Genomic DNA, 25,413 nt, shown 5'->3' with positions numbered 1-25,413 from the left:
CATCAAGTGCTGCTTTGAACTCCACATGAAAAGCGCTTGCAAACAACATCTCATTCTGCATTTTCATGATAGTTAAGATTGAATGTGCTTCTGTGGTAATTAAATTGCACATTTTATAAGTTGAAAAAGTCCCATTTGAGTATGTATTGTATAACAAATTGCCTTAAGGGATCCTTTCTCCATTATTTTATCTTTTTAGTTTTTTGCAAGAGACATACATAATGTACATATTGGGGAATACGAAACAGAATCTTCACAATTTACATACAAATATTAGTGTGAATGTTATAAATAGGTTACGGAAGCCCTGTTGTGTGTGTGTTTGTTGTGTACGTCAGTGTAATGACTCCGGGCAGACACAAACAAAGGTTCCGCCCTTCCAACAAATGTTTATGCTGGTTTATCCTGTATTAACGTTAAACGTTAATCACGATTAAGGATAATTAACTTGTTAAACTTTAATTTTGACAGCTTTACAAGCAATCGTATACGGTTGCCAATGCCATTGAAGAAATTCCTTATTTGCAGTCAGACATGATTTATGAATATATTCAGTGAGCAAAAGTGTTTGATAATAGGGAGTTTACTATAATAAAGTCAGTAGGTCATGTCATCTCAACATGGAAAATAAAACAGCTTTTAATAGAATACTGATATGATTGGATTCTTCATCCCATGTGAGTGTACAACATTTTAAACAGATATTCAAATGAACTATTAATTTCTAAAGGGTAAACATTTTTGAATGCTCCTTTAAGTGTAGAGGTGAGTGCAGTCACAGACACAAATATTTTAAACATTGAACGCAAATTACACAATTAACAAATTACATATTTGTTCATAATGCGATTATTTACCTTTATATGTCTAAAGCAACACTGCAAGGATGAGACGTGTAAATAAATGAAAATAAATATATCATAAAGTGGCTGTATTTGATTGCCTTTGAATCGTTTTGTTAGATGTTAATGGTAGAAAACGTTGAAACAATAGGTTATCACCATATCACTCAAGACAAGGCATGCGCTGTCACTTTTGGAATTTTACGTAACCTCACCGCAAATCTCTCATCGTCTGTCGCGAGTCACAGCACAATTCAAAGCGTTTGACGTTGGTTTTTACGTAAGTCGCGTAGGTGAATAGCCGGAGAGTAGTGTGTTGGATTCGTGTGGCTGGATTGCTCCTGTTTCTGTGGGCCACACGGGGAAAGGTAAATAAAGATAGAACGGTCACCAAAGGAACATTTACACGTCAGGTACCGACAACCAGTGGGCCGTTAACCTTAGCAGTATTCTTAGTAACCGCTGGACTCTGTCGTTTTTTGTCTCTAAATAAAACGGCATTATTTTCCGGATAAAAGGGGAAAGAGAGGAGAGGTCACCACATCGCCTGTTCAGGTGAGGGGAGTTTGTTTAGCTTGTAAGCTAACTGTGCTTTCACATCTTCAGGATAATCAATCATAGTTACTGCACACACATCACTGTGAATAGCTAACCGGTTGTTTTGTGCGTTAGGATGCTTGAAACTCATGCTTTGCTCTGACATATGTCTTGTGCGGCACTATTAACAAGCCAAACTGACAGTAGAAATAAGCCAGACCGTTACTGATGTTTTCTGTGATCAGAGCAGAAGTGCTCAGTATGTCTGACATGTTGTAGTCTCAATGTACAATGCAGGACTCTGTCAGTGATCGCATGACTGATTCAACCGGTGGGCATCAGACAGATTAAACAACAGCAGTTTCATCACCAGTAACCCTTTTTATTGCAGCTCTGGGTGTGTTGTATAAGGAGAGTAATGTAGTTGTTTTCAGAAACTCTGATATCTAACTAATCCTTCTAGCCTGGATAAGCTTATGGAGCATATGTTTACGCCAGTGGAAAGGTAGCTCAGTCTGCAGGATTTATCAGAGTGGGATGAAGATGATGATTCAGAGTTTAACAGTACCTATTCAGGCTGGTTAGGTTTTCTATTCATGACAAGAGATGTTCATCCAAAAGCTTTTAGAGAAGGAATAGTTTACAATGGCTTGTGCATAAATCAGAAAAGGTGTTGGAGTTTGTTATGGATTGTGTAAATTTGACAGCCTTTCCTTTACAGGTAAATGGACCACACATATATATGACTCATCTTGCACTGCACAGATTTTGTCTAATCAAATGCTCTCTGGAACGAGAATGTCTCCTTCGCGTAAGACTAGCAAGTAGCAAATCATGATGGTAAAGTAACTAAAGGCTGTTGGCAATTTTTGGAATGAAAAAGGAGAGAGAGAGGGAGAGAGCCCTTGCAATATGTTCCATCCAAACTTTCTGTTTCAAAATGATTACCTCAGCAGGAAAGAAAACTGCTCATCAAGCACTTTCATGGGGTCTCATGACAACATCTGGGTACCAGTTCAGAACTTGAACCACTTCACTGTTGTTGCTTTTATAACAACATAACAAATGACAATATTTCGATTACTTCTAGATATCTCGAGGTGTCAGTCTCCAGATCCAGCCTGACTGTGTTGCCATGGCTATGCAGGAGTTAGTGGAAGGGGAATGTGGGGGAGCCAATCCCCTCATGAAACTGACTGGTCACTTAACCCAAGAGGGAGGGGCTTGGAGACACCGATCAACACCCACTGTAAGCTACTAAAATTATTAGCACCTCTTAGTCATAATAGGCCTATTAAAAGTCTGGACAGTTCTTTGACACTCTTGAAACACTTTCTGATACCTTGGTTAACTGGAGTGATAATCTTGCTCAGTTATTTTGACACTTGATTCTATCTTTCTTTATACCCTCTCATTTTTCCATAGATTCCTCCTACTCCAATTGAAATAGCCTCTGAAGAGGAGGTGTGTATTTTTGTCTTATCATGTATTAAAGTGTATTCTTATGCACTTATCTGCTCAGTTTGTGTTATAAGCCTCTTTCACACATTCAGCATTTTCCAGAAAATTTGTGAACACACCCTTTATGAAAGTACATGTACATTTTGCTCTGGCAATTTTCCTTAATGCAAAGTTGTGTCATTAGTTCCTATAAATGTCCATTTTGATGTTATGTGTGAACATGGAATGTTCTTGCTGTTTTTTTGGAATCTTCTGCAGGAGTGCAGCATTATTTAGACACTTTGTTAGATTAAAACTAACTTAAATGTTAAAAACGTGTCTCAAGATACCTGTGTTCTGATCTTTTCGTTGCTCTGCATCTTTCTTTTTTAGAGTAAGAACGTGTTTGGTCTAAACAGACCCTAATGGTCTGTGTTCATGTTCTGTGTTCTTACTGAAATAACCAGGGCTGGTTATTGATACAGATTTCCTAATTTAATTCTGTTTCACAAACTCTCGATTCTATTCCGATCTTGATTCGATTAGATCTTGATTCATATGGGTACATTTCTGATACAAAATGCATTTTTCTAACATAAAAATTATATTATTTTTTGGCTAATATTCTTAATTATGAAGGAACCTTCTACGCAACCCTTCTAGGTACAATATGAACATATTCATTTAAAAAATTATTTTTAATCATAAGTTTTTCATTAAATTGGTCACATTGTAGCTTTTATTTTTTTTTAATTCAATCTATTCTATCAATTAATGTCTTTAAATTGCATGTATTATGTTTCATATATACCTTATATATATATATATATATATATATATATATATATATATATATATATCACACACACACACTCTACCAGTCAAACGTTTTGAAACACTTGACTGAAATGTTTCTCGTGATCTTAAAAATAATTTTATCTGAAGGCGTATGCTTAAATATTTCAAATGAGTTTTGTAGACAAAATATAATTGTGCCACCATATGAATATAAAACTAAAATTGAATACAAAATTATTATTTTTTTTTAATTTATGGCTTGGATCAAATAATAAAGAAAAGCAGCCAATAAGTGCCCAGTATTGATGGGAACTCCTTCAATACTGTTTAAAAAGCATCCCAGGGTGATACCTCAAGAAGTTGGTTGAGTACATGTCTGGAGTACATGTCTGCAAATTCTAGGAAAAGGGTGACTATATTGAAGATGCTAAAATATAATACAGTTTTGATTAATTTTGATTTTGTTTAGTCACAACATAATTCCCATAGTTTTGATGTCTTTACTATAATTCTAAAATGTGAAAAAAAATACAATTATAATAAAGAATGAGTGTTTCAAAACCTTTGACCGGTAAATTTTATATATGTTAAATATGAATTGTTTACTTGCATAATTTGTACTATTTACAAGTATTTACATTGATATGTAGAACACGTGCTTAATTGGTATGAAAACAACAACAAAAAGAAACATTTAATTCTAATCACACATGGATGCGCTACAGAAACCATGCATGGAGAGAAGACTTCAGTAATATCACCTGTTGTTTTTGAAATCCAGCTGGTGAGTGAGTTTCTGCAGGGCCCACAACGACCTCCCCACAGCTTTGATATGGGGCAACTGCTTGAGGAAATGCAGCAGATAGATCAACAGAACTACAGACAGGCTCCTCAGAGAGGTAACATACACAAACACATACAGACATATTTCAACACTCATCAGTGTGCTGTAACTATCCATATAACGTTCCTTTTCCCAGCTCCTGACGTTGCTGCTCTGGCATTGTCGGGCGATTGGGCAGCAGAATTTCTGTCTGGTGCCGACTCCGCCTCTTCTACTGGGCAAGCTGGCTTAGATCTGGCTGATGCTGATTGGACCAGAGATTTCATCAATGAAGTGGCAGGTGAAATACTTCAAAATTGATTATTTTAGCCCAGCTTTTATCATATTTTAGTTTAGTGATGTCATTAGATGGAGTTGACAATTCTTCGCTCATCTTTGCCCAGCCATCCTTTCATTCTCTCTAATAGTTTCACTCTTTGTTTTGGTGTCTTCTACTATACCTCCACTATTAAATTCCCATCCCCCTGTCTCCTAGACCCTGGCCGGTGGGCAGAAGAGTACCTGGAGCAATCAGAGGAGAAGTTGTGGCTTGGAGATTTGGGAGAGAGAGAACAAGACAAAGAATGGTATTTTATTTTTATTTGATATTAAATAATATAGAAAGACTGACATAAGAAGAATATGCATAAATTATACTATGTATCTATTAAGGATGGTGAGATTCACCAATTTACATTGGTGCATCGGCATAAAAGTTAACGATGCGATGCATCGATTTAAAAAAGTGTGCATTGGATACAAGTTGGCATTTGTATCGCGATGCATCGTTTCTAGCATATTTGCATCAGTAAAAACCGATGTATTTATAATTCTTAGTAGATGCGCTATATTTTTATTATTTAGAAAGTGGCGTGTTCTCTCATCACCACTGCTGCTATGTAAATATGACGCATCACAACAATACTGAGGCCGAGGCATGTCCTGAGAGTCACATACAGGAGTGCCCAATACATTGATTGCATCTACCAGTTGATCGCAAAGGCAATGCTGGTAGATCGCACAAAATTTAAATATGATTTCATACATTTTAATACAAATAAATATAATGTCTTTCCTTCTTTAAGTTTCTGTCTGACTTGCAATTGATGAGTAAATTTTGACCAGGCAAGATTTTTGTTTCAGTTGCCATGATGTGACAGGGTGGAGAATAGGGCCGGGTCGTGATTATACACACCCGGTCCCTTATTAGGCTAATAAAGCCTCCAAGAATGATAAAGGCCGACTGCGGAAGGTGGTGCGATGAGAGAGAGAGAGATCGTTTACGGGCAGCTGACCGTCATGTGTGTGTTTGTGTCTTTTGTTTAAGTTTCTCATTAAACTATTATTTATATTGTCGAGCCGGTTCTTGCCTCCTCCTTTTCATTGGACTGTGTTACAATGGTACCGAAACCCGGGAAAGAGGAGGGATGCCCGTCGCGGAGTCCTCAACACTGCCGTCCACCCAGGGGTGCGCCGCTGCCGGGGGACGGAGTAGCCACGGAGTAGTACGAGGCGAGTGGGGACTTGACTCAACGACCGCCTGGAGCGATGGAGCCGCTACCAGGGACGGAGGAGTGCCCTGCCATCCCCCAGAAACGCGGAGGGGTCAAGAGGACCGCCGTCCGCGAGGGGAGGAGGTAAGCGACTCCCCGACTGCCTGGAGCGGTAGGGCCGCTGCCAGGGGTGGAGGAGTGTCCCCACGAGTCGCCAGGAACACGGAGGGGCGTTCTGTCCGCCGGGGGTCATAGGTCTGACTCCGGTCTTCCCGGGGAGGAGCGGCTGCCATCCGCCTGAGAGGGTGGAGGAGTGAGTGAGGACAACGCGATGGTACATCAGAGAACCAGTGAGTTTTTATTTTTAGTTTTTTCATCTCTCTCTCTCTCTCTCTTTCTGTTTCCCTCCCCTTGTCCCCTCCCTCATCCAGGTAGATGGGGATGACCTGCCGGCAGACGGGGCAGAAGGCACGCCCCTCCCCAGGAGTGGGGGGGATATACGTCATGCCGGGGGCTCCCCAGCCTGAGAGAACAAGAGAGGAATGTGACAGGGTGGAGGGCGGTGCCGGGTCGTGATTATACACACCCGGTCCCTTATCAGGCTAATTAAGCCTCCGAGAGGGATAAAGGCCGACTGTGGAAGTTGGTGCGACGAGAGAGAGATAGTTTACGGTCAGCTGACCATCATGTGTGGGTTTGTGTCGTTTGTTTAAGTTTCTCATTAAACTATTATTTATATTGTCAAGCCGGTTCTCACCTCCTCCTTGCCAGTCTAAATCCCTTTACACATGACAACTAGGTTTGCTCCTTCTAAAGGCTTCTGAGAACAGAGCAAAATTGCGAAGCTAGCAGTGTTTGAGACTAGCTACCAGCAGCTACTGCCCGGATTATGCAAAACTGCAAAAGTCATCAGAATATGGTAAATGCTCTGGCTATTGTAATCTATTGTGCTGTAGGTGTTTTGGGTTAGTGTTAAAACTAAATGATATCAACACTGAACATTATTCAATATTTTTTAATTCATTTGAAGATTAAGTCCATGTAGGGATACATGCAGTAGTCCCAACAAGCATTTTTTTTTAAATGAAACTGTGTTTTTTATTCAGTAGATCTTATTGAGTTGGTCATTTAAAAGTAGATCATCACGCAAAAAAGTATGGGTACCCCTGACATAGAATATAGATTAACATGGCAGAGGTAGAGCTCCACCAATTAATTACAAATCCAATGTTTAGAAACACTTTGGGTTTTATAAGAGAGATGGAGATTTTGATAAAACCCATGCAGTTTGTAAAATATTTCGTGCTGCTATAAAATATACAGGCAGTACGACTAATTTAACAACACATTTGAAGAGCCGACATGAGATCACATTCATCTGCTGGCAAGTTACGGAACATTTCTTCATTGTTTATCCCTGAGCATCCTTAAATTTTTTCACTGTTAAATGTGTGAACTGTTAAAAGTGTAATTGGAGACAGAACAGGAAAATAAAGTCTGGTTTTATTTAATCTTTTTTATTAAAATGTTTTGCACAGCAAAGGCCTCTTTGTGAACGGGACATGCGTTATAAGTCAGAAAGCACTTAAGTTAATTTATGATTTGCTGTCTGTGTGAACCAAAGAAATAAAAGTGAACTATCTGTACCATATTGAATTGATTATCAGATTTTTCTATTGCAACGTATTTCATTGAATCGCACTATTTTGAATCGAATCGAAATCGGATCGCACTGCATCGTAAAAGGGGTGAATCGTATCGCATCGGTAGCTGCTTCATATGTATCTTATCGTTGGCTATGCATCGAGGTTTGTATCTCATCGGCCTCAGTTATGGAGATGCACATCCCTAGTATATATGCTTATATCAGATCAGTAATATATGTTAATAGAGATTTACCGTAAACATTCTTCAGGGAGTGAAAAGGTAGAGAGCCTTAATAAAACATTTTCATTAAAATTAATCATATTCACCTCACGTTTGGCACTTTATACTTGCTAAATATGCTTCTCATCTGAGATGCGTGTTTGTGCAGTATGACTGAAGCCAGTTTTAGTGTGGTGTGGCGCGACCACTTGAACAAGAGGTCCGCTCTGCTGGATTATTTTGACATGCGACAAAACAATGGTTTTTCAAAAACACACCATCACCCTTACTAAAATGTATCATTGATATTTTGACAAAAGGGTTGCAGTTTCAAATTAGATATGCTAATATATTAGGTGGCAACTGTAGTCAAAAATTTCATAAATTCTGCAAGAGTAGTTATAATATTCAGAATGTTTCCATGAGTAAAACACTTTACAGAGTTGGGGATGTGCATGTCAAAAGTTTGTTTCCACCATAACAAATATTGTTTTCCTTTTTTCACGCTCCTAGTAATTTAAGTAATCTTTAGGAATATCTATAGGCTAACAAGGTCAGTTTATTTCGTAATATCAAACATCATTCGAACAGAACATATTAGACAGGAGGATAATTTGTCCATAATTTGTCAATAAGTCTTTGAGGTTCAGTCTCTAAAGCCTTTTTGTCCTTGCCCTTATATTTACAGTGCAATGCTTTAAGCATAGGTAAGACCACGGATTACTTTCATTACTGTGGTTAGATCAATATGTAGCTAGACTTTCTAAAAAATTAATAATAGAAATTAGATGTTAATTAAATTAAGTTTGATTTCACATAGCACCTTTAAAGTAAAAAATGATGTGTTGAATTCAGAAGGTTCCATATATTTAGATGGTGAAAAAAACTAATATCCAATGTAAACATGAAATGCAATTAAGTAAATATGTTATGTATTAATTAAATATTTTTGACCCAGGAAAAACCTGATGATGTCAAAATGATTTACTACTAGACAACAGCTAGTATATCCTAGTGAATTAATTCATATATTTTGATCTTATCAGGACACAAGAATACCAGTCAGGGGAAGAACTAAAACAAACTGCAAATGAGCTCCTTGCAAAAGTGGATGATCCTAAACTACATAACACAGAGGTGAGATCAAAAAACAAGTCTCCTGCTATGGTCTGTGTTGTTTAAGCATTCTTTGAGCTATACTTTGTAGCAATTTATTAAAAGCCACCAAATAAATAGTTGTATTAAATAAGTATACATACAGTATATTCCTCCTAAACCACACACACTGGGTATCTGAGTACTATAATTTTATGATGATTTTGGTACTGTAAGTTCATAAACGGATTATTTTGCTGGACACTTTGGCCAAAATGTAACTATTTCAGAGTAAATGTGCTGTGCTTGCTACAATGCCGCATCACACAAACGATCTGTCTCAATGATTCAGTTTTGTTTGACTAAACCTGTGTTAATGTTTTATTACATCTTACAGCTTTTTGAATTCTCCAGGAAAGTAGATAATAAATAGACAGGTTAAAGTTATACATTTTTTATGTGTGGCAGATGATCATGTTATGTGATATCATTCACATTTTAATGTACATTTCTTCATTTATTTGGCTTTCTCTTATTCATTTCACTCTAGCCATGCTTCATATAATTTGGGAACTGTTATGTTTTTGGCTGTGTTTCCTTCCTCCCTGTGGTTGAGTTGTGTCTGAACACAACTGTCATGAAGAAACCAGTAGTGGACTTACGAAAGTGTGTGTGTTCAATGCGTCTCAAATCTCTCTCTCTCTCTCTCTGTGTTCCCTGTTAGCAGTAGATATGTAATAGCTGTTGTTGTTGTTATTGTGTAGTTCCTGCGGTTCATTAGGCAGATTGGCGAGGGCAGTGTGACTGTGGAGGACATAGCAGGAAAAGAGCTCACTGATAAAGCACAGGCCAAGGAGGCACAGCACTGGGCCTCCAGCCTCAACCAGGTATGAGCCCCTCCCTGCTCCTCCACTAGAGGAAATACTGCAAAGGGTGCAACTGTAGCCTAATGGCAGCCATCTTGGCTCTTCTCAAGCTGCTAGGCAAAATTAGCCCAAACTACATAGCATGCTCTCTGTCCTTGCCAATGTGCACTCCTGTGTATTCAATAATTACCCATAGGAAATCCAATTTTGTATATTTTTGATTGTGTTGGTTTCTGCACATAGGTCAAGTCTAGACCTTGTTTTTCTTTTTTTTATGGAAAAATGACAATTTACAGGACTAGACTTAAACTATGTTTATAAACAGCCCCTAGAAAGGTGTTCCTAGTTAAACCGTGAGCTTGGTTTTATACATTGGTTCAACTGAGCAATAGTTTAATTGTGATATTTCCTTCTTCCTTTTGTCATGGATGATCGTCATGACATATTGATCCTGACATTTTAACCTTTTAACTTCCATCCATCTAAATTTCCCCACTATCCTTAACAATCCCACACCAAAACTTAATATCCATAAATACCCCTCCCTACCCTCTGTCCAATACTGTTGGCCCAGTTCCTGGAATCAGGAAGGGACTGTTCAAGTGGAAACTCGAGTGGGCAAAAAGAAGAATGACAAAATTACAGCTAAAAAAGCAGAGCAATGGGCTACTATCGCCAGGCAGGTAGGACACTTATCACCTGACAACAGTGATGCAGTAGTCCTGCAATTTCTGTTTTGTCTTTTTTTGTAGTCTTGTCATTTTTGTTATGTTAACTAGCCCCTGCTGACCAGAACACATTCTGCTATAAAGGAATACTGTAGTTCACCCAAAATGGACAATTCTATCATAATTTACTCACCCCGTATGTCATTCTAAACCCAAATGACTTTCATAAGTAACCCTCTATGGCCACATTGGAGACATTTTTTTTATTAAATTAACTTAATTTCTAGATATTATCAAGTTTTGCATTGGATTTATATTTAGACATTATAAAAAACTATTATTTGTCAAATTGTATCATTTCTTTCTAAACCACTTGTGTTTAAGTGTTGCAATGATGCTCCAATATGCTGTCAAACATGACAATTCTCCAGTCAAATCTGATTTTGTAACAAAGAAAAGATATTTATTATTTTGTTACCTGTCATTTATTTCAAACATCAAAATTCTTGGTAAAACTTTGCCACACAGGGGTCAGACTTCAACCTGTGTGGTATGTTTGATATATACACTTACCTGGCCCCTTTATTAGGTACACCTCTACATCTGCTTATTCATGCGATTATCTAATCAGCCAATCGTGTGGCAGCAGTGTAATGTATAAAATCATGCAGATATGGGTCAGGACCTTCTGTTAATGTTCACATCAGAATAGGGGGAAAATGTGATCTCAGTGATTTTGACCGTGGGCCGGGGCATGATTGTTGGTGCCAGATGGGTTGGTTTGAGTATTTCAAAGTGTAAAGAGAATGGTGTGAAAAACAGCCAGAGGAGAATGGTCAGACTGGTCCAAGCTGACAGGAAGGTGACAGTAACCCAAATAAACATGTTACAACAGTTCTATGCAGAAAACACACAACACGTCAGACAGTGAGGCGGATGGGCTACAGCAGCAGAAGCCCCCTACGGGTGCCACAGCTGTCAGCTTAGAACAGGAGACTGAGCCATGGGCACAGACTCACCAAAACTGGACAGTAGACCATTGGAAAAACATTGCCTGGTCTGAAAAATCTGGATTTCTGCAGAGGTACACAGATGATTGCCTCAGTTTTCTGTTCTAGGCTGACAGATTTGGAACCCAACGTGGTCTTTTGCTGTTGTAGCCATCCTTCTATTCTTCTCACTACAATTGTACATTCTGAGATGCTGTTCTTCTCACTACAATTGTACATTCTGAGATGCTGTTCTTCTCACTACAATTGTACATTCTGAGATACTGTTCTTCTCACTACAATTGTACATTCTGAGATACTGTTCTTCTCACTACAATTGTACATTCTGAGATGCTGTTCTTCTCACTACAATTGTACATTCTGAGATACTGTTCTTCTCACTACAATTGTACATTCTGAGATGCTGTTCTTCTCACTACAATTGTACATTCTGAGATACTGTTCTTCTCACTACAATTGTACATTCTGAGATGCTGTTCTTCTCACTACAATTGTACATTCTGAGATACTGTTCTTCTCACTACAATTGTACATTCTGAGATACTGTTCTTCTCACTACAATTGTACATTCTGAGATACTGTTCTTCTCACTACAATTGTACGTTCTGAGATACTGTTCTTCTCACTACAATTGTACGTTCTGAGATACTGTTCTTCTCACTACAATTGTACATTCTGAGATGCTGTTCTTCTCACTACAATTGTACGTTCTGAGATGCTGTTCTTCTCACTACAATTGTACGTTCTGAGATGCTGTTCTTCTCACTACAATTGTACGTTCTGAGATGCTATTCTTCTCACTACAATTGTACGTTCTGAGATGCTGTTCTTCTCACTACAATTGTACGTTCTGAGATGCTGTTCTTCTCACTACAATTGTACGTTCTGAGATACTGTTCTTCTCACTACAATTGTACGTTCTGAGATACTGTTCTTCTCACTACAATTGTACATTCTGAGATGCTGTTCTTCTCACTACAATTGTACGTTCTGAGATGCTGTTCTTCTCACTACAATTGTACGTTCTGAGATGCTGTTCTTCTCACTACAATTGTACGTTCTGAGATGCTGTTCTTCTCACTACAATTGTACGTTCTGAGATGCTGTTCTTCTCACTACAATTGTACGTTCTGAGATGCTGTTCTTCTCACTACAATTGTACATTCTGAGATGCTGTTCTTCTCACTACAATTGTACGTTCTGAGATGCTGTTCTTCTCACTACAATTGTACGTTCTGAGATGCTGTTCTTCTCACTACAATTGTACATTCTGAGATACTGTTCTTCTCACTACAATTGTACATTCTGAGATGCTGTTCTTCTCACTACAATTGTACATTCTGAGATGCTGTTCTTCTCACTACAATTGTACATTCTGAGATGCTATTCTTCTCACTACAATTGTACATTCTGAGATGCTATTCTTCTCACTACAATTGTACATTCTGAGATGCTATTCTTCTCACTACAATTGTACATTCTGAGATGCTATTCTTCTCACTACAATTGTACATTCTGAGATGCTATTCTGCTCACTACAATTGTACATTCTGAGATGCTATTCTTCTCACTACAATTGTACATTCTGAGATGCTATTCTGCTCACTACAATTGTACAGAGCGGTTATCTGATTTACCGTAGCCTTTCTGTCAGCTCGAACCAGTCTGGCCATTCTCCATTGACGTCTCTCATCAACAAGGTATTTTCGTCCACAGAACTGCCACTCACAGGATGTTTTTTTGCTTTTGGCAACATTCTCTATACACTCTAGAGACTGTTGCGCCTGTACAGACAGGTTTGTCTACACCTGTGATGGCCAAATGTCCTCATCATTTAAAAAAAATCTCTAAAATTGGTCAGATGATGTTGATCTTCAAATCTATTGATGTGCACGTTTGTGTGATAGTTGGGTTTACCGGTAGAGATTGGAAATAGAAAATATTGTTAGCTTGATAAGTCAATGAGAGATCACTAATATAGTCAAACAAACCTGTATGTGTGTGTGAGTGTGTGCAGGTGCAGGTTTGTTTTCTGCATTGTGGATGTTTTATAGTCTCACCCCTTTATTTATCTGTGGTTGTGTTCTGAATTGTGTCTGATTTATTGATTTTTATTTGACAAAAACAAAACAAAAAATCTCTGTATTTTAGTATTTCCCATTAATTTCCTATGGCGTGTCAAAAATGACCCAGAACATAACAAGTGTTGCTTTTTGTTTCACGACCCCTTAGATTTATTGAATCAAGTCCAGATTTTTTGTGTGTGGTTCAGATAGCTACTGGAGGAAAAGTCACCAAGTCTTGTACCACTCAGATAAAGGACACATTTTTTTTATTAAAGAAAAATATCAAAATAGGTCCAAAAAGAGTTGATATTGTTAAATGCTTTTTAAATGTAACTACGGTATGACATTTCACGACTCAATTAAAGAGAAGGTCCATGACAGCTTAGGACCCACTGCAGCCAAATAAGGTCAATTTCTTTCAGAGTGCATGCATGAGACACATCATGCATTTAAAGGATCTCCGTGCTAAAGTTCTTCACCACTACAACTCACTGGTGAGTAAAATCTGAATATTTTCTAGCCAATGGCTAATAAAATGTTTTTTTTAGTCACAAAGCGCGAAATTTGGTAGCATATGCGTGTGATTTACTGATTGTTATGTGGAACACAAAAATAAATGTTTTAATGAATATCCTGCTTTAAAGTTAAAAAAATGGACCCAAATGTTCCATAAAAGTCATTGCATCATATTCCAAGTCTTCTAAAGGCATACGATACTGTTTTGGTGAGAAAAAACTTGAAATGTCAGTAATTGTTCAATGAAAATCTTGGCATCCATTGCATGTTCATGAACACAACGAGAGAAGCATGTTCTCCCAGCTAATGTGAGAACTTGTGTGGTTTAGCGTAAAAAACAATGCTAGTTCTTACTTGAATGCACAATTTAAATTTTGGGCTGTTTCTCACCAAATCGCAAGGGCTACATCTATGACACTTTAAAGTGAGGCACTATCCAATAGCATTGTACTGAAACAATGGACTGCGACCTTAAAAAGTCTCCTTGTGTATTCTGCATAAGAAAAAAGAAAAGTCATACAGGTTTGGAACAACATAATGGTGAGTAAATAATGATTTTTTTGTAAACTTCTGTATTCCTTTTAAGCATTCCGGGTGTTGCTTTAATAGTAAGTAAGTAAGTAAAGTTTATTTATAAAGCGCTTTTCACAGATAAAATCACAAAGTGCTGTACAGGAGGATAAGTAAAAACAAACAGTATAAAATGTATATACATATGTAAGATTAAAGTGACACTAGTAAAAACCCATCAACCAAAAGCCTTATTAAATAAACATGTTTTCAGCGCCTTTTTAAAAGAGGCAACAGTGTCTGCCAGACGCATGGACAGGGGCAGGGCGTTCCACAGTCTGGGAGCTACAGACTGAAATGACATGTCCCCTCGGGGACATGTAATAGTGCTTTTAATGTAGGTAGCGCAGCAAGACAGCATTTGGAACTAAAATCTTGCTCAGTTCTTGAAAATGCATTGACCCTGCAATAGTGAAGTTACCTTTTTAGACGAGAACATTGCTTCCTATGTTTAAATAGAGAGGAAAGATGGATGAATTAGGGTGAGATTTAATTTCTTCTGTCTGCCTCCAAGTCCCTCACTTTCTTTTTTTTCCGTTACATCCTTTCTTTATTCCCCCATTCTCATTCATATCAATCTCTTGTCCTTTTTTTCCTTCAGCTAAGTATTGTTTAAGCATTTGCAGGCTCTGTAATGTGTTATGGAGGCCGCTAACAGCCTGGCATGTCGCTGTGCTTGGTAGGTTTCGGCGGAATCAGCAGAATCCTGGGTAGATGAGTTCACTGCTTGTGGGCCAGATTTCCAACAGGCCAAAGTGGCAGTGGAGGTGAAGCAGATTTCTCTCACACATTTACTTGGATTTCAGCATAATACTCTTGCATAGATGTTCTTATCTGTGCTAATGTGTTGGTGTTCAGAGTGATGTTGATTTCTGGGAGAAACTCCAGCAGGAGTGGGAAGAAATGGCAAAGAGAGATGCTGAAGCTCACCCATGGCTCTCTGACTTCGACCAAATGCTCAGCAGCTCTTATGACAAGGTACCTTGATAATGCAAATCTTTGCTCTTTTACAGATTGATAACTAGACTCGACTGAAACTCTTTGATCCCTTTCCTTGGATTTTATTTTAAAAAATGTACAGTTTATACAGCAGGGGCATTCCAAGAGTGCTGATATTTAATTATGCAACATATTTGGAAATTTAACAGCACTGGGACATTTCATTACTGTCTAAAGACTGTCTATTTTACGTATAAAATGTATATTTCTCAATATTAATTTCTTTATAGAGTCATTGTATAAAATCAATATCTCTTGCAATATTTTGTACTGTATCAGCACAGCTGTGATTACATGCGGCATTGTGCCTATGGCAGAATAACAGCCATGCTGATATTCAATACAATGGCATGATTGCACTGTTTTATACTGTTGTTTGATCATTTAGGCCTGTTTACACAAAGTCGGAATTTTCTAAAAAAACTAAAAACATGCATGACAAGATTTTATAATGAAACAATAGAACTCAATAAACTCCTCCACACAGAGTCCATAATATCGTGCAGCGACAATCCATTGTTTTGTATTTTTTTCTGATAGATTTTGAATTGTTCACATGCTGAACAATTTATTTAGGTGTTCAATTCTTTTTTACAATTTTTTATAGAGAATGACAAAATATTCTGTATGAAAAATTGATTGTGAATACTCTTTCATGTTGTATGAAGTATTCACAATCACACCATCAGACATGTGTGATCAGGCCTCTACTTTTCTCTTAGGGATATCAGTTTGAAGAAGACAACCCCTTCCTGTCCCATGACGATCCATTAGCTGAGGGTGTGAGGAGGATGGAGGCAGGGGACATTCCTGGAGCTGTACGTCTCTTTGAGAGTGCGGTTCAGAGAGAGCCAGGCAACCAGCTGGTCAGAGCCCCATATGTATAATCCCTACATACAAAAGCTGATGATACATTTTGTCTGAAGGTATTCAAAGAGTGTTATGCTTTCTTGTTTGGCTTTGTGAAATGCTGACTGTGTATGGTGATACTGCAGGCTTGGCAATATCTGGGCACCTGCCAGGCGGAGAATGAGCAAGAGTTTGCTGCTATCAGTGCCCTCCGAAGGTGAGAATTATTAATGCACTCTTATTTTGCGCAGCAATTTAGTTCTTCAATACGGCTCCCTCCCTTTTGAATTCAAGTCTCAATTCTTGCCCTCAGATGTATTGAACTGAAAAAGGACAATCTAACAGCCCTCATGGCTCTAGCTGTGAGCTTCACCAATGAGTCTCTGCACAGACAGGCCTGTGAGACACTTCGTGATTGGTTGAGGCACAACCCTAAATACCGGCCTATCCTGGAGCAGCATGAACAAGAGAAGGAGAGGGGGGATGTGAGGGAGAAGGAGAAAGAGAGGGAGAGATTTGGATCCCTTCTGCCAGAGTAAGAAAACGGTTTATTGCTTTAAAGGAATGTTCCACTTCAAAACAAATGTTGATTATCTCAAAACAAAATTTTGACCTCAGTATTTTGTTAAAAGCTAAAATCGGTGTTACAGAAAGGCACTTACAACAAAATAACATATTAATAAAAAAAATGTGTGTTTAATCCCGATTAATCTTGGAACATTTAAACTAACATTAAAACATAATAATAAATATATTAAATATTTTTGTCCAAATATTTGTTCGTCATCATTTCGTTTACTAATGTAAATGTTAAAATATTAAATGATTTGATTCAAGTATATGTATACATGCCCTAAAAATCAGTTGACATTAGTCGCTGTCATTAAAAGTTTTCTTTTGGTGTTTTCCAGTGGACTTTTTTAATAATAGGATCAATCGGGCAGATTCACTTCATATCAAGCTTGATTGGCAAGATAAATGTAAGCGTACATTGCTAATGTATTTTTAGATACTATACATACAGGTATAAAAGAAACTGAATGCTAAAGTCTAAAATTTCAAAACTGTTATTGTCTCTGGCTGCCGTTAAGACTCAGTTGTGCACACGCTGGGTCTCTCTGGCACGGTTTTGCTCCAGTACAGTAAATCCGCTACTGTGTTTATTATGCCCAAGATATGTGTTGCGTGCAATGAACAAGCATGCACTACTCACACAATTAGTGTCTGTAATAGGATATGCAGTTGAGTTGAGTGTGTACCTACAGGAAATTTATTTATGCCAATTTTAGCCACAGGAAATGTGGAAAATATTAATGAAGATTTGTGAAGTGAAAAGAAAAATACGGAAACAGTGTTTTTATGTGTTAAACAGTCAACTATTAATCCCAGAAATTAACGTGTTAAATATCCCTAATTAAAGTGCATACTGTTTCACATGTAACCACAAGACTCATGTCGGCATGTGATTACTGTGATAGAATTGCCACGTAATGCCAGTAAACCCATTAAATTTTGCACATTCCGATAAGAGATACCCAAAAAGAATGTTAGTTACATACAGCCAGTGAACTCCACCCATGGGAATTATATTGATAATGCTTAACCAGAAGTTCATCCCACCTACATAAGTGGTGCCATCCAACAAAAATAAGATTGACAAATTTACAGGTCAAATAATGCATGTATTATTTGTCACATTTCTGCCTTCTGAACGCATCTTTGTTAACATCCATTGTGTGTTACAGTAACTGGGATTTTTGTGTAACATGGCAAAATGATTTAGACCACAAATGCTGTCGATTGAGCTTTATTTAAATTGAAATGGGAAAAAAATATCTAAAACTTACATGAGTGCAATTCTGTGGATTCATTTAAAATGTATACCTTTGCTACATCAGAGACACACATAACCCAATGGACAGGGCATTGTAGCCAAGCAACAGCCTTACATTTGCCACCAATCATTAGCAAGCAGTTGTCTAAAAATACACCTAACAGACACTGGTGTGGTGTTACATCTGCAGAAAATATGCCCACTGTTCAGTGCATTAATCAGTTGATAGTGCAGGTTTTAAAATAATTCTAAGGAGGTAAAATATGACTCGGTAATGCTTATGTCAGAGCAGACCTTTATCAAGTTAATGGCTCATCCAGTTCCTTCTTTTCCCCTATTTTTTATCTCTTACCTCTAAGGGCACTGTTTAATGAAGTGCAGTCATTGTTTTTGAGTGCAGCAGCCGCTGATCCCACTCAGGTGGACCCTGAGCTGCAGTGTGGTCTGGGAGTTCTCTTCAACCTGAGTGGAGAATATGACAAGGCTGTGGACTGTTTCACTGCAGCTCTGTCCGTCACACCGCAGGTTTGTCCACTCTCATTCACACTCATGCACAGGGTTGTTTAAATTGTTCATCAGTATTGTACTTAAAGTGATATTTTTCATTTAGTTATGTTGTCATTAATCCTCATGTTGTTCCAAACCAGTATGACTTTCTTTCTAACATGTAACATAAAGAAGATGTCAAGGCCCCAGTATACTTTGTGATCAGAGATCACTAAAATGTTTGAAGTCACATCGTAAAAAATCAACAGTAGAACTCATAGCTATGATTAATAGTGAAAATAAGAGCATTTCCACACACACACACACTGTGAAGAGAAATTACTGTATTGGGAATAAACAGCTTTGTGGCCATTAGAAAGCCATATGATAGTGAGGCTAATCGGGGGATAAAACTAATTTAGTTTGCTAGGGAGCATAAAGATTGGACTGTGGAACAATGGAAAAGGGTAATGTGGTCTGATGAGTTCAGGTTTACCCTATTCCAAAGTGATGGGTGCATCAGGGTAAGAAGGGAAGCACATAAGTGATGCACCCGTCATGCACAGTGCCCACTGTACAAGCCTCTGGAGGCATTTTTATGATATGGGGTTGCTTCAATTGGTCAGTTCTAGACTCTGCAACGTTATGCAGCAATAAAATGAAGTCAGCTGACTACCTGAATGTACTGAATGGACAGGTTATGCCTTCAATTTTCGATTTTTTTCTTCCCTGACGGCACGGACATATTCCAAGATTCATCAGCCTCAAATTGTGAAATAGTGGTTTAGGGAGCATGAGGAATCATTTTCAGACATGAATTAGCCATCACAGAGTCCTGACATTGTAAGTCTTTGGAATGTGTTACATAAGACTTTATTGAGTGGTTTGACTGTCCCGTCATCAATACAATATCTAGGCCAAAAATGAATGCAACTCTGGATGGAAATAAATGTTGTGACATTGGATAAGGTTGTTGAAACAATGCCACGATGAATGTGCACTGTAATCAGAGCTAAAGGCAGTCCAACTAAATATTTGAGTATGCGTCTTTTTTTGGCCAGGCAGTGTAAAACTCCAATGCTGTATTTTGGATTGTGCTGTAAGGTTCAGTTTATAAGCACTTTATTTGATAAAAAAATTATACAATATTATGTTGAAAATATATTGTTATATTTTCATTTGATTAAAGTTGTAATTTATTTATTTAAACACCATTTTGATGATAAAATTAAAATAATCTGTTGATATGGAGTTCACAAACAAATTAAGCAAAAACAACGTAATGGAAAATATCAGAAAATGGTAAATGGTCTGCACTTATATAGTGCCTTTTTAAGCCTTAGCGGTATTCAAAGCGCTTTACACTGCGTCTCATTCACCCATACACACACACATTCATACACCAATGGCGGTAGAGCTGCTATGTAAGGTGCTAGCCTAACATCTTATGCAATTTTAATTTTTTTGGTTGTTTAATGAGTCTACAAAAGGAATCAAATCTACTAAAATAGTCTTAAGTGCCCATTCACTCTTTTGTTTTATATGCTGCTTCACTCATGTGCCATCTGCAGCCGAAAGCCATTCAAACATCTTCCCAATGTGAGATATTCCTCTTATTCTTATTCTTATTCTGTCTAACACTTTTATACACCTATCTTTGCAGTACTAAAAGAGTTTGTCCTTCATAAATGACAAAAACAAAGTATAACCGGCACATATAGTGTTAGCGCATTAGCACCATGAATGCAGAATGTGAACATTAATTGCATTTACATTAAACCATCATCGAGTGTTGAAAGCTTCTTTTCTGATCTCTCGTGAATTCTACTCATAACATTAGGCATGAAGTCATTGATAACACATTATAATGTCACATAGGTACATTTTTTACATGTGGCCTTGTGCACCTTTCAACACCTCTCCAGCAGCGTGGTCGGTTGTCTGAATGTTTGCAAACAGTATACCGTTGCTTGTTGTTTTGAACTTCTTTTTGGCTCTGAGCAAAGATCTTCTCAGTGAGTATACCAGGTCCATTAAGGCCCCGATATACTTCACACGAAATCGAAGAAAGAACAGGTGTGATATCATTTAGAACAAAATCTAGCCATAAAGTTGTTTTTGAGTTTGTTTCAGTGATTTGTAACAGCTCACCTGGGCGAAGTTTTAGGAACAATTCTTAGTACCTGCTAAACACCTTACTGCCATTGGTCCAAATCTTCAGTTGCTGTGACCTGGAGCTCCACCTACTTTGAGGCAGACAGATTTTTCAGTCAAAATCAGTCAACATCAACACACTGCCGTGCAGAGTAATTTGCGAGAAGGTACAAATTTATTTACATCTGTATGAACGTTTACTTGGGGACATTTTCTAAGACCATTTTGTAACAGTATAAGGATGGGCAAGGAGGAGGCGGGAACCGGCTGAACGGTAAACGTAAGTTTAATGTAAAACTCAAACTTAAAACAACAATCTCTCTATCTCTCTAGAACTGACGCCTCTGGTTCCCCTTTATCGCGCTCTCCCACTGATCAGCTGATTCAGCTCTGGCACAGCCATGCTCTCCTCCTCGTCACACTCCTCCCCCGTGCGATTAAGGCAGCACCGTTTTCCATCTCTGGAGGGGAGACATTGCCCTTCCGGCCAGTCTGTCTCTCTTTCTCGAACTTGCACCTCTGGCTCCCCTGTATCTTGCTCTCTTGCTGATCAGATGATTCAGTGCCGGACATGCACTATCACTAATTGTTTTTTCAATTAGTCTTCAAAAGGAATCAAATCTATTCAAATATATTTTAAGTGTTCATTCACTCTTGTGCTATCTGCAGCGAAAGCCAATTCACATATCTGCCCTAAATAAGATATGCCTCTCTAATCAATATCATCACTGTTTTGTCTTTATTCTGCCCATTAACACTCTTTTATACACTGATCTTTGCAGTAGTATCTGTATCGTCATATATTAACATAACAGTGTGTAATCTACGCATATTATGACCACGTATGGCATGTTAGCTCAATAGCTCCATGAAAGTATACAACACAAATTAAACATTTTCCACTGTATGTATATTACTTTAAATCATCATCAAGTGGCAAAAACAGCTACTTTTACTGATATCATGTAAATTGTACTCCTAGAATAAGGCATGAAGTCATTGAGTAACACATTTTAATGTCACATTAGTTAAGGTTTTACATGTATTCTTGTTCGTCCTCATATTTAAATGCTCCTCTAAATGCCTCCAACAGCGGTGTGGCAGGTGTCTGAATGTTTGCAAACCGTAAAAGCTCGGCTGTTTCGAACTACTTTTTACCCCTCAATGAAGAAAGACTTTAGGCAGAATGGCTGTCATTCTTTGTAACTGTTCATTTTTTGTTCCATGAAAGAACAAATGTCATGGAACAACGTGAGAATGAGTAAACAATTACAGAATTTAAAATTTTTGGGTGAACAACCTCATTAACATTCTCCTTTCTTGTGTTAACCCCACATGAAGGATTATTTGTTGTGGAACAAGCTGGGAGCAACTCTTGCTAATGGGAACCGATCAGAGGAGGCGGTAGCTGCTTACAGACGAGCACTGGAGTTACAGCCTGGATTTGTACGCAGTCGATATAACCTGGGCATCAGTTGTGTCAACCTAGGTGCCCATAGGTTAGTAATAGAAAATGTGTACAAGGGTACACATGTCACAAAACAATAACACAATATAAATGTTATATACAGGTCCTTCTCAAAAAATTAGCATATTGTGATAAAGTTCATTATTTTCCATAATGTAATGATAAAAATTAAACTTTCATATATTTTAGATTCATTGCACACCAACTGAAATATTTCAGGTCTTTTATTGTTTTAATACTGATGATTTTGGCATACAGCTCATGAAAACCCAAAATTCCTATCTCAAAAAATTAGCATATCATGAAAAGGGTCTCTAAACGAGCTATTAACCTAATCATCTGAATCAACTAATTAACTCTAAACACCTGCAAAAAGATTCCTGAGGCTTTTAAAAACTCCCAGCCTGTTTCAATACTCAAAACCGCAATCATGGGTAAGACTGCCAACCTGACTGCTGTCCAGAAGGCCATCATTGACACCCTCAAGCAAGAGGGTAAGACACAGAAAGAAATTTCTGAACAAATAGGCTGTTCCCAGAGTGCTGTATCAAGGAACCTCAGTGGGAAGTCTGTGGGAAGGAAAAAGTGTGGCAAAAAACGCTGCACAACGAGAAGAGGTGACCGGACCCTGAGGAAGATTGTGGAGAAGGACCGATTCCAGACCTTGGGGGACCTGCCAAAGCAGTGGACTGAGTCTGGAGTAGAAACATCCAGAGCCACCGTGCACAGGTGTGTGCAGGAAATGGGCTACAGGTGCCGCATTCCCCAGGTCAAGCCACTTTTGAACCAGAAACAGCGGCAGAAGCGCCTGACCTGGGCTACAGAGAAGCAGCACTGGACTGTTGCTCAGTGGTCCAAAGTACTTTTTCGGATGAAAGCAAATTTTGCATGTCATTCGAAATCAAGGTGCCAGAGTCTGGAGGAAGACTGGGGAGAAGGAATGATGGTCTGGGGTGCCATGTCAGCTGCTGGTGTTGGTCCACTGTGTTTTATCAAGGGCAGGGTCAATGCAGCTAGCTATCAGGAGATTTTGGAGCACTTCATGCTTCCATCTGCTGAAAAGCTTTATGGAGATGAAGATTTCATTTTTCAGCATGACCTGGCACCTGCTCACAGTGCCAAAACCACTGGTAAATGGTTTACTGACCATGGTATTATTGTGCTCAATTGGCCTGCCAACTCTCCTGACCTGAACCCCATAGAGAATCTGTGGGATATTGTGAAGAGAAAGTTGAGAGACGTAAGACCCAACACTCTGGATGAGCTTAAGGCAGCTATCGAAGCATCCTGGGCCTCCATAACACCTCAGCAGTGCCACAGGCTGATTGCCTCCATGCCACGCCGCATTGAAGCAGTCATTTCTGCAAAAGGATTCCCGACCAAGTATTGAGTGCATAACTGAACATAATTATTTGAAGGTTGACTTTTTTTTTGTATTAAAAACACTTCTTTTATTGGTCGGATGAAATATGCTAATTTTTTGAGATAGGAATTTTGGGTTTTCATGAGCTGTATGCCAAAATCATCAGTATTAAAACAATAAAAGACCTGAAATATTTCAGTTGGTGTGCAATGAATCTAAAATATATGAAAGTTTAATTTTTATCATTACATTATGGAAAATAATGAACTTTATCACAATATGCTAATTTTTTGAGAAGGACCTGTACTTGTTGTTTCTGAGTCAAAGTGACTCAAAATTATGGAGCAGGTCACAAATTGTAATGCTTCATGCCTTTTCATCTTTTACTTTTTCAGGGAGGCAGTAGAGCATTTCTTAGAGGCCCTTTCGCTGCAGAGACAGGCCGCAGGGGACGCAGAGGGAGGTGCAGGTCGGGGACCAGGTGCAGCAGCGACTGTGATGTCAGACAACATCTGGTCCACCTTGCGCATGGCATTGAGCATGATGGGAGAAAGCTCGCTATACACAGCTGCTGACCGGCGCGATCTAGACACGCTGATGGCACATTTCTGCCAGAGAGAGGGAGAGACAGAATGAAGGATGGAGGGGATAATGGAGTGAAGGGAGATAGTGTTAGTGTGGCGAGAGGGGCTATGAAGAGCAAAACAGCAAGACTGGAGGTGTGAATTTCAACAAAAGTTGAACGAGATGGAGGACTATTTGTAGAGGTGGCAATGTGGGGAGATTAAAGACAAAAAAAGGAGTGTGAAAAACCCATTCAGCCCCAGCACAGCATGAATGGATAGACAGACAAACTGATAACTGTTCTTGTGAAAAAAGGTCATGGTGAAAAGCCAATGGTACATCAATTATCACAACCAGATGGTGGATGTAATTTAATTACACTACAATTTTACCACAGCTTTTGCTACATGTTTACTCTTCTAGAGAATCTGTTTTAATTTTATATTTTGTTTGTTTTGAATTTCACCGTTCTTGCCATTGTCCTTCTAAAATTTACATTACATATACATCTCATATAGGGAAAATTAGGTCCCTGCACTGTGAGCTCAAAAATACTTACCTTTGTTTGACACAGAGAGGAGCGCTATTGAGATATAAATGTTTTATGCATCAATACTGTTCTTGTATGAAATGATGGAGGTCATTTGGAAGCCTTTAAGTTCATATTTTGTTTATTTGTGAGTGAGGGAAGGGTTTTGAGACTAAAAGGCACTCTTATCTCGAATATTTGCTCTGGCTGTAAATTAGTTTGCTTAATTGTAAATTCTACTTGCCATATTGTGTATTGCCCAATAATTATTATTGTTTTACATATAGCCAATTCAACCTGATATCTATGTAATCTAAGCAATAAAGCTTTGACATAAAATTGTGTTTGCTTGAGTAAAACAAACTTTTTGTACATGAATACATATAAAGTATAAAAAGTGTATGTATGCTTTTAGTACTTAAATTTGATAAACATTTTATTATATTTTTATTCAGGGTTACTATTGGATATAATCAAAACAGAGAGTAGAATTAAATGTACTTTTTTCAGTATCTTTTCTACAAATGGTAAATATTAATTGCCCGGTAAATTTGTTTGATTTTGACTTAGTTTTGAC

General features: G+C 38.2%; 1 protein-coding gene across 2 annotated transcripts; it reads left to right on the top strand.

Moving 5' to 3' along the window:
- Positions 1 to 1,148: 1,148 nt before the first annotated feature.
- Positions 1,149 to 25,157, top strand: LOC127656441 (peroxisomal targeting signal 1 receptor-like). 2 transcript variants are annotated; one of them, XM_052144770.1, is made up of 16 exons: positions 1,149 to 1,397; positions 2,470 to 2,628; positions 2,805 to 2,843; positions 4,399 to 4,516; positions 4,598 to 4,741; positions 4,937 to 5,027; positions 8,846 to 8,936; positions 9,659 to 9,781; positions 15,274 to 15,357; positions 15,449 to 15,568; positions 16,312 to 16,455; positions 16,585 to 16,655; positions 16,752 to 16,973; positions 18,632 to 18,797; positions 22,254 to 22,411; positions 24,139 to 25,157. In XM_052144770.1, exons 2-16 carry the CDS (start codon positions 2,515 to 2,517, stop codon positions 24,377 to 24,379), a joined length of 1,926 nt encoding a protein of 641 aa, XP_052000730.1. In that variant the 5' UTR covers positions 1,149 to 1,397; positions 2,470 to 2,514; the 3' UTR covers positions 24,380 to 25,157. The 2 variants fall into 2 exon arrangements, with proteins under 2 accessions (XP_052000730.1, XP_052000731.1); XM_052144771.1 differs by lacking the exon at positions 9,659 to 9,781.
- The last annotated feature ends 256 nt before the right edge of the window (positions 25,158 to 25,413 follow it).

The sequence above is a fragment of the Xyrauchen texanus genome, chromosome 15 (genome assembly GCF_025860055.1).
Source record: "Xyrauchen texanus isolate HMW12.3.18 chromosome 15, RBS_HiC_50CHRs, whole genome shotgun sequence".
In the NCBI taxonomy this organism is placed as follows: domain Eukaryota; kingdom Metazoa; phylum Chordata; class Actinopteri; order Cypriniformes; family Catostomidae; genus Xyrauchen; species Xyrauchen texanus.
The sequence above is the reverse complement of the archived record's forward strand: the minus strand, read 5'-3'. Positions and strand labels throughout refer to the sequence as shown.